Source organism: Amborella trichopoda, chromosome 6 (genome assembly GCF_054954075.1).
Source record: "Amborella trichopoda isolate Santa Cruz 75 chromosome 6, AtrichopodaSantaCruz75HAP2 v2.0, whole genome shotgun sequence".
Classification (NCBI taxonomy): domain Eukaryota; kingdom Viridiplantae; phylum Streptophyta; class Magnoliopsida; order Amborellales; family Amborellaceae; genus Amborella; species Amborella trichopoda.
In genome coordinates, this window is record NC_142341.1 from 15,125,847 (window position 1) to 15,140,814 (window position 14,968).

At 34.9% G+C, this 14,968-nt stretch overlaps 1 protein-coding gene and 1 non-coding gene across 9 annotated transcripts in view; one reads left to right on the forward strand and one right to left on the reverse strand.

Moving 5' to 3' along the window:
* The window catches only part of LOC18438235 (cyclin-C1-1), a 31,766-nt gene extending 24,766 nt beyond the window's left edge, over positions 1 to 7,000 (forward strand). For all 8 annotated transcript variants that reach the window (XM_088869849.1, XM_006848424.4, XM_020669835.2 and 5 more), the window contains 3 exons: positions 540 to 584; positions 6,451 to 6,598; positions 6,712 to 7,000. In XM_088869849.1, coding sequence (XP_088725975.1) covers positions 540 to 584; positions 6,451 to 6,598; positions 6,712 to 6,816 — 298 coding nt within the window. In that variant the 3' untranslated portion in view covers positions 6,817 to 7,000. The remainder of the gene's footprint in view (positions 1 to 539; positions 585 to 6,450; positions 6,599 to 6,711) is intronic.
* A 1,552-nt stretch (positions 7,001 to 8,552) lies between these two features.
* Positions 8,553 to 8,625, reverse strand: TRNAK-UUU (transfer RNA lysine (anticodon UUU)). The gene has a single exon. It is a non-coding gene; the product is annotated as a tRNA-Lys (tRNA).
* Between the last annotated feature and the right edge of the window lie 6,343 nt (positions 8,626 to 14,968).

Below are 14,968 nucleotides of genomic sequence, written 5' to 3' on the forward strand. Positions count from 1 at the left end.
GATAACTTCCACACACACCTGGAACCATGCCTTATATTTGATATTCTGATAGATCTGAGGCATATTTTGAGAACTCATTGGACGAAACAAGGGCAAAAAACCAATATGTGCAGTGTGAAATGTAAGGAAAGATTAGACTAACCCTTAGTTAGGCAAAAGTTCAAATTTTTAGAAAAATGAATGCTTCCCTTGAGAATGGAGAACAAATGAAGAAGCACTAATACAATAATGGTCAATATTGGATGGTGCATCTCAATACAACATATATAGAAAATTTATTTAATGACTCTAAGGAGCATGTCATAACTGTCTTTTAGCATTTGATGCTTTCATATATTATTTTCTCCTTGTAAATCCCTTTCTCAAATAGCTTGTTTGGTTTTCTAGATCAGTTGGCATTCACCTTGGGATGCTCTCGTGTTTTATTCTTCCTGCTGCCAAATTTTTGTGTGGTTGATAATATGTTCTTTTTATTATCTGGCTTAGTTATATTTTCTCTTGTACGAATAAATTGGATTTGATATTGATTATTTGCACAGGTTATTACAAGATGCTGGTATGACAGATTTGACAGTCCCTGCTTTGTAAGGATTTTCTTTTCTTCTAAGTTCATTTATTGGATATGTCAACTATATTATTGAAACATGAAACTTTGTTTTAGCAGCATAATTATATGAATCCAGTCAAATCACAAATCCTTGAAAAAAGTTGCCCATTCTGGTTTAAAGATCATGCCATAATTGAATTTTAAGTTGTCTCATGGGATGTCATGCTCAAGAGTTGGCTCCTCCATAAAACACTAAAAAAGCAAAACTCATTCGACTCAATGTGAGACTCCCCTTGTCTTCTACATTTGACACTATTATGTTACTTAACGTTTGCGAATGTGAAAACTGAAAAGTATTAACCCGGTCCACACCCACCACCAACCCGACCAACCAACCCCCCCCCCCCCCCCCCCCCCAACACACACACACACAAAAACAAAAACAAAAACAAAAAAGCCAAGAAAGGGATAATTTTATCTTAAAAATTAATTAGTATTTATTCTATTTTTAATTTATTAAGCTTATTTGGAAGATGATCAACAAAAAAACGAATGAAACTTTGAGTGAGACCATCCAAGTGTTAGAATTGCCTTATTCTCGTGGAAAAAACTTTTACTCGAAAGAAAGCTGCAGAAAGAGTAAAAAGGGTTTACCTATTGTTTTACAATTTTTGGGACGATTTCCTAGTATTTATGATTTGTATATATGGTCATTTGAGATAATGATATGGCTGGCTGATCGTATTAAGAAAGTGGCAAAAGAAGTCTAGGAGAATCTAGAGGAAAAATACTTTTAGGTAACGAAACTTGGTGGTGGAAGGATGAGGCGCAATTAGCAAAAAACGATCTTGTTACTAAGCTTGCAGGGGAATAAAAATGATCAGAATTAAGAAGAATATAAAAATGTCAAGAGGAATGCTAAGAAAATAGTAAATAAGGCGGTTAAGGTAGATCATGATTTATATAATAAATTGAGCACAATAGAAGGTGAAAAAGATGCCTTCCAACAAGCAAAAATGAGAGAGGAAGTGTAGGGACCTAGATCATAGTAAATGCATTAAAAGTGAGGTTCAGATGGAGTTGGTGAAGGATGATGGGGGTTAATGAAAGGTGGAAAATCTATTTTCAGAAATTATTAAATGATAACTCTAGAGCTCAGCATTAGGAGGAATCATCGACATAAATGAGTTCGAGGGCCATGATACTTGCATAGGATTAGGATATCTAAAGTGAAAGAAGCTTTGAGAAAGATGAAGATAGGAAAGGCTTTAGGTCCATATGGTATATCGATAGAGGTTTGGTAGTGCATGGGAGAGATTGGCGCATTCTAGTTGATCAAGTTGTTCAACAAGATTTTGAGAACAATGAAAATACCAAATGTATGGAAGAAAAGAACTGTGGTACCCATTTATAAGATCATGGGAGATGTATAGAGTTGTACAAACCATTGAGAGATCAAACTATGAGCTACATTATGAAATTGTAGGAGTGAGTGATTGAGCAACGACCAAAACGTGATATGAGTATTAGAAAATCAGTTCAGATTTATGTTAGGGAATTCAACCACTGAGGCTATTTTCCTACTTAAGCAATTGATTGAGAAGTTTAGGGAGAAGAGTAAAGACCTCCAGGTGGTCTTTATTGATTTAGAGAAAGCATACAATAGAGCACCCAAGAGAGATACTTTGGCAGGTGCTGGAAAAATGCTTAAGAGGATATATTGACATGGCTATAGATATGCACGATGGAGTCCTAACTAATGTGAGGATAACTAGTGGAGATACAAGTGAGTCTTCAATGGCAGTAGGCGTACATCAGGGATCAATGTTGAGCCTATATATGCTTGTATTATGAATAAGTTAACTACGCATCTACATGATGAGGTCTTGTGGTGTATGTTGTTTACGGATAGCATAATTTTGATTGATTAGACTAGAGACAACGTAAACACAAAGTTAAAACTTTGGAGGGAAGCTTTAGAATCTTAAGGTTTTAAAACTATTCGGACTAAGAGAAAATATAGGGAATTTATGTTTAGTAATAATAAAAGTAAAAGCAAGGAATTAGTTAGGATTGATGGCCAAGAAGCACCTAAAAGAGATTATTTTCAATGTTTTGGATCGGTCCTCCATGAGAAAGGAGAGATTGAGGAAGATATTGCTCATGGAATTAGTGTTGGGATGATGAATTGGATAAATACTTCTGAAGTCTCATGTGATCATCACATACCAATAAAACTTAGGGGGAAGTTCTATAGGATGGCCATAAAACCTGTCATGCTTTATCGGAAGGAATGTTGGACGGTCAAGAAACAATGCAGCCATAGAATTGGTGTAGATGAGATTAAGATGTTGAGATGTGCGAGTGACACGATAAAGAAGGATAGAATTCAGAATGAATACATTCAAGGGAATTTATGGCTAGCTCTAATAAGCGATAAAATGAGGAAAAGTAGACTTAGGTGGTTTTGTCATGTGCAGTATCGACCTGGAACATCACCAGTTAGGAGGGGTGATTTACTTCATGTGGAAGGCTCTAAAAGAGAAAGTGAATGCCTGAAAGGACATGGATGAAAGTAGTGAGAAAAGATATGATGACTTATGATCCGACTAAGGGTATGGCCCTCGATAGAGCGGAATGGTGGAATACAATTCATGTAATCGATCCTAAATAGTTTTGCTAAGGCTTGGATGATGATGATGCATACATGGTTATTTAGTGAGATTCAATAAATTATTAATAGAACTCTCAATTTTATCCTTAAAGAAGTTTTAAAAAATATGAAATGGAATAAAAATATTATTTTCTTAAATTCTTTATCAAGTTATCTTGTTCAAGTCGAAATATACTTGAAAACCGAAAAATTTAGACATATTAAACAATAGGAAAATTGTAGAAAGAGAACATTTACTTTTACAACAACAGGTCATAATCACTCTTGTTCGGTTTTAAATCAGATGGTTGTGTGTCATTGACTAGACTCAATCTTCAAAACAAAATTTCTAGAACTTCGTGACACAACCCAAGCCTTCTAATTTGATATCTTATGGCTATAGGAGTGATTGTGACCTCCTTGTAGCAATAGTAAATGGTCTTATAGTATACAATCCCTAAACAAAAATCTTCTCATTTATGTCAATGTTATCTACCCGCAGTGTAGGTCTTTTTTCATTATGTTTTGTATTCCCAAGGATAATTTTTTCCAAATGTTTCAACATTTTTTCTCATATTTTTTGGGCATTGATTATGGCACTTTTGTCAAAACTTGCGGCATCTGTCCTGAATTGACTTGCTAATTGTTCTCACTGGGTCGTTTTTTAAAACTCCTCGAGTGTATGGATAGAGGGTTTGCAACCTTCCAACAAACTCCATTCCTACCTTTCAAGTTCCAGTTCGGATCATAACGGTTGTATATTTTCTTTTTTATTCACTGATCTAGAAGTTCACTGATCTAGAAGTAGGATGGGGAAGTTTGCAAGTTTGAGAGTTTGAAATTTTACACTTCCTACATGAATACCAAGTAGGATGGGGAAGTTTGCAAGTTTGAGAGTTTGATATTTTACTCTTACTACATGAATACCAAGTACGATGGGGAAGTTTGCAAGTTTGAGAGTTCGAAATTTTATACTTCCTACATGAATACCAAGTTGTAAATTTTGTCTTCCATCAGATAAACTTCTCCTTGTGATTGTAATGTGACCCCTTATATACTAACCAAGATGTAGAAAGTTCTGCAAAATATCAGAAAACTGTAATACAATCCTTCACCATGATCAATTATACAAAACAGAATTTCTATAAAACCCCCTTATGAATTATGCGAAAGAAAGCATAAACCCCAAGAAATTCGTCATCCCTGATGTGATAAACTTAATTTCATGAGGAAAATTCCCTTGGCATGTACTTACATGGAAGATGCCTCGTTTAAATCATCAAACCTGTCTGCATGGAACACACAGTGAATTCTACTCCACACGGATTATATGAGAAAGGAGAATAACTCATCATCTATGAAATCCCCCTACAACTGTTTTTTCTTAGATTGCCTTTGTTGTATCACTCCATAGGATGTGAGAAGTGGGCATCTTCCTAAGTAGTTTTTTCTTTCATTTTTTGGCCTTTACTCCCTAAACTATTGCTCACGTCCCCAACCGCCTTGGAAAATACCTGTCGTCCCAAGTAGCTAGACATATCTTGCTCATATTTCCTTGTCCTATCCGAAAGTAATTATTTGGACTCACTCCAATTTCGCAGTCGCTCATGAAGGCATTTCAAAGACAGCTGAAAGATAAACTGGGAAGTCTGATAGTGGCCTTACTTGGCACTGTACCACTAGCCAGGGATAAAAATTCATTTTTCCAATCAACCTGCATTTAGATGATCCTTTGTGCATCAGAGGCAAGGGAGAGAACTACCAAGTTAGGAATGGGCTTCCAGGCTTGTGCTCTCTCATTCACAGTAATGTGTACTCTATCTTCGTTTTCCTTAGATTTTTTGGCTTCATCATGCCAGTTCATTTTGAACTTTAGATGAAGAACATGCTGGAAATTTTCAATTACCTAATTAACTGCGGGCCTCTTGCTAAAAGTGGGGTTCAATTTAGTAGCTCCCTATTTAAAGTAAACAGACAAGAAGAAAATGTGTCTCCCAATCTTATCAGTTAAAAAAAGGGGGCTTTCATGTCTCAATCCATCAGTGGTACTAAAGTATCCTATGAAAAGGATGCCATCAAGTTACCTAAATGAATGGCCGTCACAGCACCACAGTACCATAAGCCCCAATTCTGCAGCAATATGCTCTTAGCCTCTTACTAATGCAGGATCTGACTTGGTAACTCCTTATTTGAAGTGAACAGATATGACAAAAAGGCATCTCCCCATCTTACCAGTCCGAAAAAAGGATTATGTTTCAATCCATCAAGAGGAAGTAAAAATGTCCTCTAGATGAACTATTCACCAGAATTGGAAGTGGTGCCATTGACCTACTTACACAAACAAAGGGCTTTCATGTCTCTCCAATGCCGTAACCCCCGACTTTGCAGCAATGCCCTCCAAACCATATGGGATGTGCTTTCTCCATCTTGCTTGATCTTCCTTCTCGTAGGATTGGAATGCAACTTTTGTGGGCCATAATTCGCTATTTACGTACCTTAGCAATTTATTTTGATCTGCCAAGTCTAAACAGCTTCCTTGTCAGCAAAAGGTGTCACTGCATATATAATATAAGAAAAAAAAGCATCACTTCAAACGGACCTGATTTCATTCATATCCTTAGGCATTTTTTCGGTAATCAGTATCAAAGAAATAGAATCTGGCCTGATGTCCCTTGAACAGATTATGTCAACATAATACCCACAATGACTCTTAAACAGTCTTTATCTGATTAAAATTCATAAAAATTCCATTGACTCTAGAGATTCATCTCTAGGTAGGTCAAAACTTTTCCAGGGAACCTCTCCAATGTGATGTCTTTCTGATCTAGCCACCTGAGCCTTAGAGCACCTTGTATGCCTGCCCCCCCCCCCCCCCCCCCCCCCCCCGGGGAAAAAAACCCCCCTCTTCCTTTTTTTTCCTTTTTTATTTATTTATTTTTTATTTGTTTTTGTGACCGAATCTTGGATCTTTTTAATTTTATACTTAAAATTTGGAACTCTAAATTATGAAGTTTTTGTCAAGTAAAACTAGAAACACAAGGGCATATTAGAGAAAAGAAAAGATTCCTCAGTAGTCACCATAAATGGTCTTTCTAGGTCAAAAGATTACCATTTCTTCTCCTTGTCATCTCTTACAAAATTGATATAAAGATGGTGAAGTTGAATATTCGAGCAACTAGCACCGCCCACATGGATTGGATTGAAGATTTCATTGGGGATTTCTTACTGAGTGTGGTCTATTTCAATGCAGGTCTCTTGTTAATGATACCTATAAGATGGATCTTATTCTCATTTATCCTCCATACATGATATCATTGGCGTGCATATACATTGCCAGCGTACTCAAAGATAAGGATACAAATTCATGGTTTGAAGAGCTTCGGGTAGATATGAATGTGGTAAATACTTTCTTACATAAGTGTAGCTACTTGTTTGAATTTTATCTTATCCTTAATCCCATGATTATTGTTTGCATCCATGGGAATTGACTAATTCTTACAACATTTCTCAGATCAAGAATATCTCGATGGAGATCCTGGACTTCTACGATAATTACAAGCTTCCCACTGAGGAAAGGGTGAATGCAGCAATGAACAAATTGGCGGTAAAGACTTAGGAGTTTTGGAATTTTTATAAATTAAGGCATCTAGATTTTGGTGAATGGGCAATCCTATCTGGGCTAGCAGAAATTTGCTCTGCTCTTCAAATTATACATCAAGTTCACTAATGTTAATCAACTTTTTCTATTCGCGAATATTGTAAATTGATAGCAGTAAATGGGTAGCTGAACATTTACTTGAGCTTTGCTTGCTGTTATTTACTCTTCCATTAGGAGGGGAGGCTTCTATTCTTACGAGGAAAAGAGATGAGTCCATGATACTTAGGGCGAGGCAGGGAGGGGGCTTGGGCATGCGAAAAGAGAATATGGGGGCTGGGCCCGTTAAACTTAAGCCAAAACTATAGTGAGTAAAAAAAACTAAGTCGTATATGAACTTTTTAGGTACAAAGAGGTCACATTTATTTACAACTGTTCGATGTGAAATATGATAGCTTGGGTGTGAAGTAACATTTGATAAAGTTATCTTTTGAATTTTGAGTTTGATCAATGGAATAAATGCAGCCTCTCAATTTCACATCTAATGGTCAAGATTAATTGTGATCACTTTGTAATAAATGATTTTTTTTTTTTTAAATACCGTTTTTAGCATCAAATGAGAGATTTTTTTATGGAAAGGCAAAACTTCGAGAGTATTTGTCATCCAAAATGCCCACTTTTTGGTACATCCAAATGGGCCTGCACAGGCGCCTTTTGATGTTGGTCATTGTGTACCTCTATTTTGGTTTTTTGGAAAAAAGCTGTATGCTAAAATTGGCACGTGCGTGTACAAATATATTTTATGACTGTCCTATTGATGCTGGTCATTGTGCACCTTGTTTTTTTATTTTGGGAGCACATTTGGTATCGCAACAACAAAGGGCTATACGTTCTAAGGGCCTAGTAGCGCGCTACACATATATTGTAATTGACTTGGTCATCGTGTAACCCCTTTTTTTTTTTTGACTAATCTCTATTGATGTAGGGTCATTGGTCTATTTTGTTTTTGTTTTTAACGTTAAAAAAAAAGCCAATCATCAATCCCAAATACAATCCTAAATGCAACTAAACGCTACAATATAAGAAACCCTATTATTAGGAATCGTGCTCTAAGAAATCCTATTATTAGGAATCGAGCTTGGGTCAAGACGGTAGCAATTGGGTTTTTATAGTACTACATCTCAAGTTTCATTCCCATGTAATCTTCAAAAAATAAAAATAAAAACCTTACAACACAACTATCTACACTACCAACAAACAAATACAGTCAAACTCTACAAACTAAGAAACCCTATTTTATTTTTTTCACAAAAACTCTTCTTTTTCACCAAATACTGAACCTCAAAGACTCACACTACCAACAAACAAATACAGCCAAACTCCACAAACTAAGAAACCCTATTTTATTTTTTTCACCACAACTCTACTTTTTCACTTTTCACCAAATACTTAACCTCAGAGACACTATAACACTGCCAACAAACACAAGCTAAGAAATCTCACTATTTTATTATTTTTTTTGAGCATTTTTTTTCTTCACTATATTTTTCTGTGCACATCTGGTGTCCCAACAAAGGGCTGGCCAATATTGTGTTAGCAGATTACTCATCTAACTTTTTGAAACCAGATTACTACTCATCTAGCTTTTTTAAAACCAAACAATTTTGCTGTGCAGGTGTCCCAACAAAGGGGCCGGCCAGTGTTAGCAGATCTAGATGACTCACCAAACAACAATGCATTGCTTTTAATGTTAATATCGCCGTCTGTGGGAATCGAACCCACGACCACATGGTTAAAAGCCATGCGCTCTACCGGCTGAGCTAAGACGGCCTAGTAATGTATTGTATCAAGTTCAGCTTATAATCTCTTCCGCTTGATACCTTTTAAACATTTATTAATTATCCACCTTTTGCTTGGTTTTACTCTATCTTTTAGTTAGACGGCACCACAGCCCAGAAAGTATCTAATCCAACAATTCAATTGTTAACTAATTTCCTGAAATATCTACAAAACAAGGAAATTGTAAGTCACACTGGAAGCGAAAAGATAGATTTGGGATTAGTAGTTAGGGAAAACCCTAGGGTCACTTGGTGTGATGGTAAAGGTTCGGGTAGCCAGCACAAGAGAGTGGTTCGAGTCTTTAGAGCGGCAACTTTGTGCATAAAAAACCAAAGGTTAAGATCGTTTTCAGCTCACCTCTCCTGGGACCCTGGGTAGATGGAACCAACACCGGGTTACGACCCTTTCTAATCAAGGAAAAATCCTGAAATTGCTCGATTATCCCTATTTCTTAACATTTTTTTTATTTTTATGTTAAATATAACCTGTCCAACCAAGGAATCCTTAAGCCCATCTGGGCAAATCACAATCTTGGAGGCTAGTTTTGACTATTAAAGGGTCAAAATCAAAGGGTTACAATCCTTTCTAATCAGGGGAAAACCCTGAAATTGCTCGATTCTCCTTATTTTCTAACTTTTTAAGTATAGCCGGTCCAACCAAGGAATCCTTGAGCCCATCCGGGCAAATCACAATCAAACTGTGGCAAGTTGGAGGCCAGTTTTGACTATTGAAACATTGGTACTTAGAAGGAAAGAGAAGCTTTCAAGAAATCACCTAATGCATTAAAAAACTACTAACGATTTAAAATAAACGAGTAGGGGTTCCTCATCCCTACTGAATTACCCAACAAAAAAAAAACTAATGTGATAAGATGTAGCTGAGGCTAATTCTTCCATCCTTATGGATTTATGATTTTACTTCAATTGTTGGTTGATTATTTATGCTTGAGCATTACATATCTATACTATTGTTATTAAACTAAAGTTAAGGGATAGACATATGTTACAAGAATAAGAAGGCCCCTATTTCTTAAGAGAACTTAAGGCAATTGAATCTTAAAAATGAGGTAAGAGAGGGATGTGATCCTTTGGGGGGTGGTGCAGATACGTGATCTTTAGGACGTTGGGGTGAGAAAGAGGAAAATACATGTAGGAAGAGACTTGATCTTTAGGGCATGTTTGGTTCGTGTGCAAATATTATATTTTCACTTAAAAGTATATCTCAAAAAATATTTCATGCGAAAAATTTTCATGTGGTTAGTTAAAATATTTTCACACTAAATAGTTGTTAATTGGTGTGAGAATATGCATTGAGACCATTTGGTATCAAAACATTTCCACATCTAGCCACATGAAAGAATTTTTTCATATGAAAATATGTTCCATAAAATATTTTCACGTAAAATAAACGTGCCATTACGAAAAGGGTATATAGGATTTTAGGAAAGATAAAGAGAAAGTAAGATGGAGAGAGAGAGAGAGTTGATATTCAGAGAAAAATAAAGGAAGACCATTATTCTATTTATCTGAAGAAAAAATTTATATAAGTGCGAGGCTCTAGACAACTAAATTAGTGCACACCTAAAAAATTTCACTAGAAGAGATTTTTTTGTATGCCCAAAAGTCCTTAAATTGATCATTTCGACCTCAATAGGCATGGACATGAGGAAAAAATGAATTTCAAGTTTTGGAAATAGATGCATCTTGTAATGCATTTTTAGATCGTCAATTTTTAAGATTTTAAAGTTTTCATAGATCTACTCAATCTACACTATTTTTTAAGCTTTAAATTTTATAATTACAAATGAAAATATATATTTCAAGGCTATCACAAAGATTTCCAATATAGAAACCAAATTTCTCGACACTATTTGAAGGTGCGATTTACTTTGATTATTTAGAGCCTCGGCCTTATATAAACTGCACCTTTATCTAATGAACTATCACCTTTTCCATATCTCTCAAGTTTTTAGGAGCATCCCTTAGTTCCTAAATTTTAAAAAATAGAGAATCAATAATATAGATGAGAGATTTGGAGGAAAGAGAGATACTCATAAGGGAGGTATAAAACCTCAAGAATGGAGACCTTAGGAGGGGAGAATACTATATTAATTCTACCACTTCCCTAATCTTTTATCCATAAGAAAATCTCCAAATTTGAAAAACTCTCTTTTGAAAAGTTGCATGCCCCTAAATAAACGAATGGCCTCTTTTGGAAAGTTGCATACCTTAATGAATATCCCTTATAAATAGTTGAAAATTACTAATCCCCTTACCAACCATTTCCAAACTCTTCAAAAGCAAACAATACCATCCTCTCTCAACTCTCTCTCAATTTCTATCTCTTCCCTCATCTTAACTATGAAAGAAAGATTTTATGTGATCTAGTCAGAGTATCTATAATTTTTTTTTTTTTTTTTCTTCATAGCTTAGATCACTCACAAGTGGTCCTTTTACAAGAAATCAACTTTAAAACAAATAAAAGAAATAAATCTAGGATCTCAAAACTTGATGCCACTATAAATTTCTATTTTAATAACCAAAGAAAGACACAAACTATGCTTGGAAATAATAAAAGACATAAAGAGTAATGACAAGAAACAATAAAGAGAGTGCTGGAGATTACCTCTACTGGGTTTCTTACATCCCACATCGAGTCACCACTTTTCAATGGCATGGGATCAATAGTCAACCTTCGAAAAAGAAAATTTAGGCCAAACTCTCCAATAGAACAAGAACTCCTTTCAATCACAAATATCAAACTTAGGTAGATCCCCTTGATCACCTAGTTGAGAGAGATAGCATCTCCTTTCTACACTCTAAACCCTTTAGCTATATCACAACAAGATGGGAGAGAGATCAAGAATACCATGAGTGCGGCATGCCCCTTCCTTACCATAGGAGAGAGAGAGAGAGAGAGAGAGAGAGGTGTAGAGAATATTGGGTATGGTCCATCATTTTTTATATTGTTTCAAGGGGTTTTAGGATTTTTTAGGGTTTTCATAGCTTACTTGAGATTGAATATATATCATTGATCTTGGGTGATTTTTGGGGTGAGAGATATGAGCCATCCATTCTATATATAGGAAATATAAACAAGGAAATATCAATTATAATATTGTCCTTACTATACTCATGCACAAGCCTCTTTACACATTCCTTATTTAATTTCAAAACTTTCTCAAAGCACAAGCTTTCCAAAACATAGGCTATCTTTACTCTCAAGCCATAAGCTTGAACACATAAAGGGCAAGCCACAAGAAGTTGGGTGTGCCACCCATGATGGCAACTTCTGGGCTCCCACCAACATGTCATGGTGGGCCCATATGCACAAATGGGCCCCCCATGCAATTTTAAATAATTTAAAATTAAATAAATATTTTTAAATTTTAATAAAATATTTAAACCAATAAAAAATCAATATCTATGTTTTTATAAATTCAAATTTTATAAATAAAATACCCAGAGTTCCAGAAAAATTCAAATAAGCATTCTAAAAATAATATAACATTGAAACAAACACAATTAAATACTTTTAATAGAAAAAAGATCCATATGTTTTAGGAATAAATAAATAAACACTGGTTCACTCCACCTTCTACTGTAGATTACGGTCCACACTTTTTTTTTCAAACCAACCCAGTATTGCCCATGACCCATAGTCCATGCAAAGGTTCATTAGTGGGTCTTCAAAGTCCAGCCAATGGGTAATTGGTCATACTCTCAGTCTATGGATTTCAAGTTCTCCCCTAGAGATGTACCAAGGTCATCTAAACTTGATACAATCTACAGCTCTATGGTGTACAAGGGTTATCTCTCGTACATACACAAGCTTTACCCTGAAAAGTGGTTCGTTTTCAAAAAAAAGGCTGTCATATGTCGTGTGATGGTATACGGATGAGGCTTTGGCTCTCGTCTCTAAAGGCCTCAGTCACACACGAGGGCCTTGGCTCACTCTTCCGAGCATATTCCGACCTCATTAAGGGATGACCCATTATAACTCTTATCAGTTTATTCTCTATACCTAGGTAACATGAGTTTTTCCAACGACTGGTCTAGCTCATCAAGCTCAGTCTGGTATCAGTAAATATCATTTGTTTAATATGATCTACACAAGACCATACTCTCACTGAGTTCATATTCCATTATATCAAAACGTTCAATTACAAACACTCATAAGGCCTTTAATGACTACATATATCCAATATCTCTCACTTAGCCTTTGAAAGCCTTACATTTTCTTTTTCTCACTTCTTTAACCCCTATCTCTCTCATGTCTCACAAAATCATTTAGTGCAGGTCCCTTTGGAAGAAGATTTGCTATCATTACCTCTGTAGGGATATAGTTAATGTCAGTCTCTCTCAATTACAATCTCTCTCTCAAGCATTTTTCACTTATTCTATCTCATTACATTAATCATGATTTTTGCCATCAATCCTTTCACCAAAGGATTTATGGAGGTATTGCTTCTTTCTCTTTACTACTCAGATCTTATCCCGAACGTGGTCGTAGTTCATCTTTCATGTTACATATCGAATCATGGACCTGTTGTTATAGAAGATTATCACATACCCTCATTGCATGAAGCTGTATCTCATAGGCTCAAAAGAGTTCTTCAATCAAGCTGCTCCCTTCTGTAGCCATACAACTAGCGCCACACATTTGGGTTCTATAGGTGAACAAAATTATAGTATGTTGTTCCAGTTAATCTGTCAAATACTAGCAGGTGCTCTAATTGGAATATTTAGTTTATTTAGATCTTTCATGATAGAGTACATGTAGATCTGAATATCCAAACAGCTAAAAAGAATCATAAGACTGTAGTGGCTCCCACTCAATTATTGCACATACAATATACATTCTCAGCATTCTTATGTTTATATCATGAGGTAGTATATCGAGTCTTATACAATAAGTAATTCAATTCTCGCTGGTTTCATAATATGCAAAACCTTCCAGAACCACAGCGTCAACCACACTAGTCTTCATGGTTGTAAATCCATACAAACTAAGTTATCCAATCAACACAACATGTGTCAAGAAAGCCAAGCAAGATGGCCTTCCTACAACATTCTCTATGGTTCAAGGTCATAGGTAATCGACGATGCTAAATAACTAAAAATATGTGTAAATGTATATGGCCATTTAAAAACCAGTGCATGAATAAATGACAGTTTCGTCCCAAGTTTATAAATACATTCAAGACTCAATGTTTTAATGTCTCTCTTCATTAAAAAAAACTATTGAATTGATATATATACATTCACAAGCAATAGTTAGATAATAGTATGGCAGTTTAGAATGATTTTCCATAAAGACTTCGAGGACTTTCAAAGACTATGGGGTTTTCTCAAAACCATATTCATAGATTTAGCTTTTTTCTCAATTTATCCAATTTAATTTTAAAATATATTCCTAGTCTTCAAAAATTATTTTACCGCATTCACATTTAATTACCTACCATGTCATGTTTACAGTCATAAAAACAAATTATAAAGTCCATATTACAATTTTATCCAAAATAAAGTATAACTAAATAATGGTTATCAAAACCTGACACAATACTTTTTATTGGAATAGACTAAAAACTACAACATAATGCTCAGTTCTATTCCTAAATCGCGCCATTTAGTGGGTCTACGATTTTGTGACATTCATGTCACAATACAATTTTTTCAACAGAAAATCAAGTAGTACACCTCTCAGAAAAATAATTGTTTCTTTCAATTCACAAAAGTTCTTTCTGAAATATTTTTCATTGAAAACTAGACTCTAAATTAAAGTATAACATCATAGTGTGAATCCAAATAATTCTTTTTTTAGAGAAATAAATAAATGGTATTCACGCCAGCAAATAAATCATACTGTAGAATTTCAGGATGAATGCTATTTAGTAAAATTATCTTTTCTCTCCACCCACAAAGAGTTTCATTTTCAAACCAATTTTGTTTGAAAGTAGACACAAAATAACAACAAATATATTTCTAGATGCCTTATATCACTCAGTTAAGTAGGCTTGATAAATATAGTTATTTACATATCAATGAAAATACACCAAACTGTAGAAAATTCAGGATGACCTCTCTTCAATCCATAATTTTTATTCCATGCTTCCCATGAATATTTCTCTCTCAAATAAATTTTACTAGAAACTAGATTCGAAATGGTAGTTTAGAAATTTGGTGGAAATTAAAAAATTATGTTAAGAATAAAAATAAAATCATAACTTCCAAGTTATTGAGATAGTTTTCATTGAAGAAAACAACACTTACAATTCCTTCAATTAAATAACAATATCTTTCAAACCACTAGGATTTTCTTTATGATTTTTTTT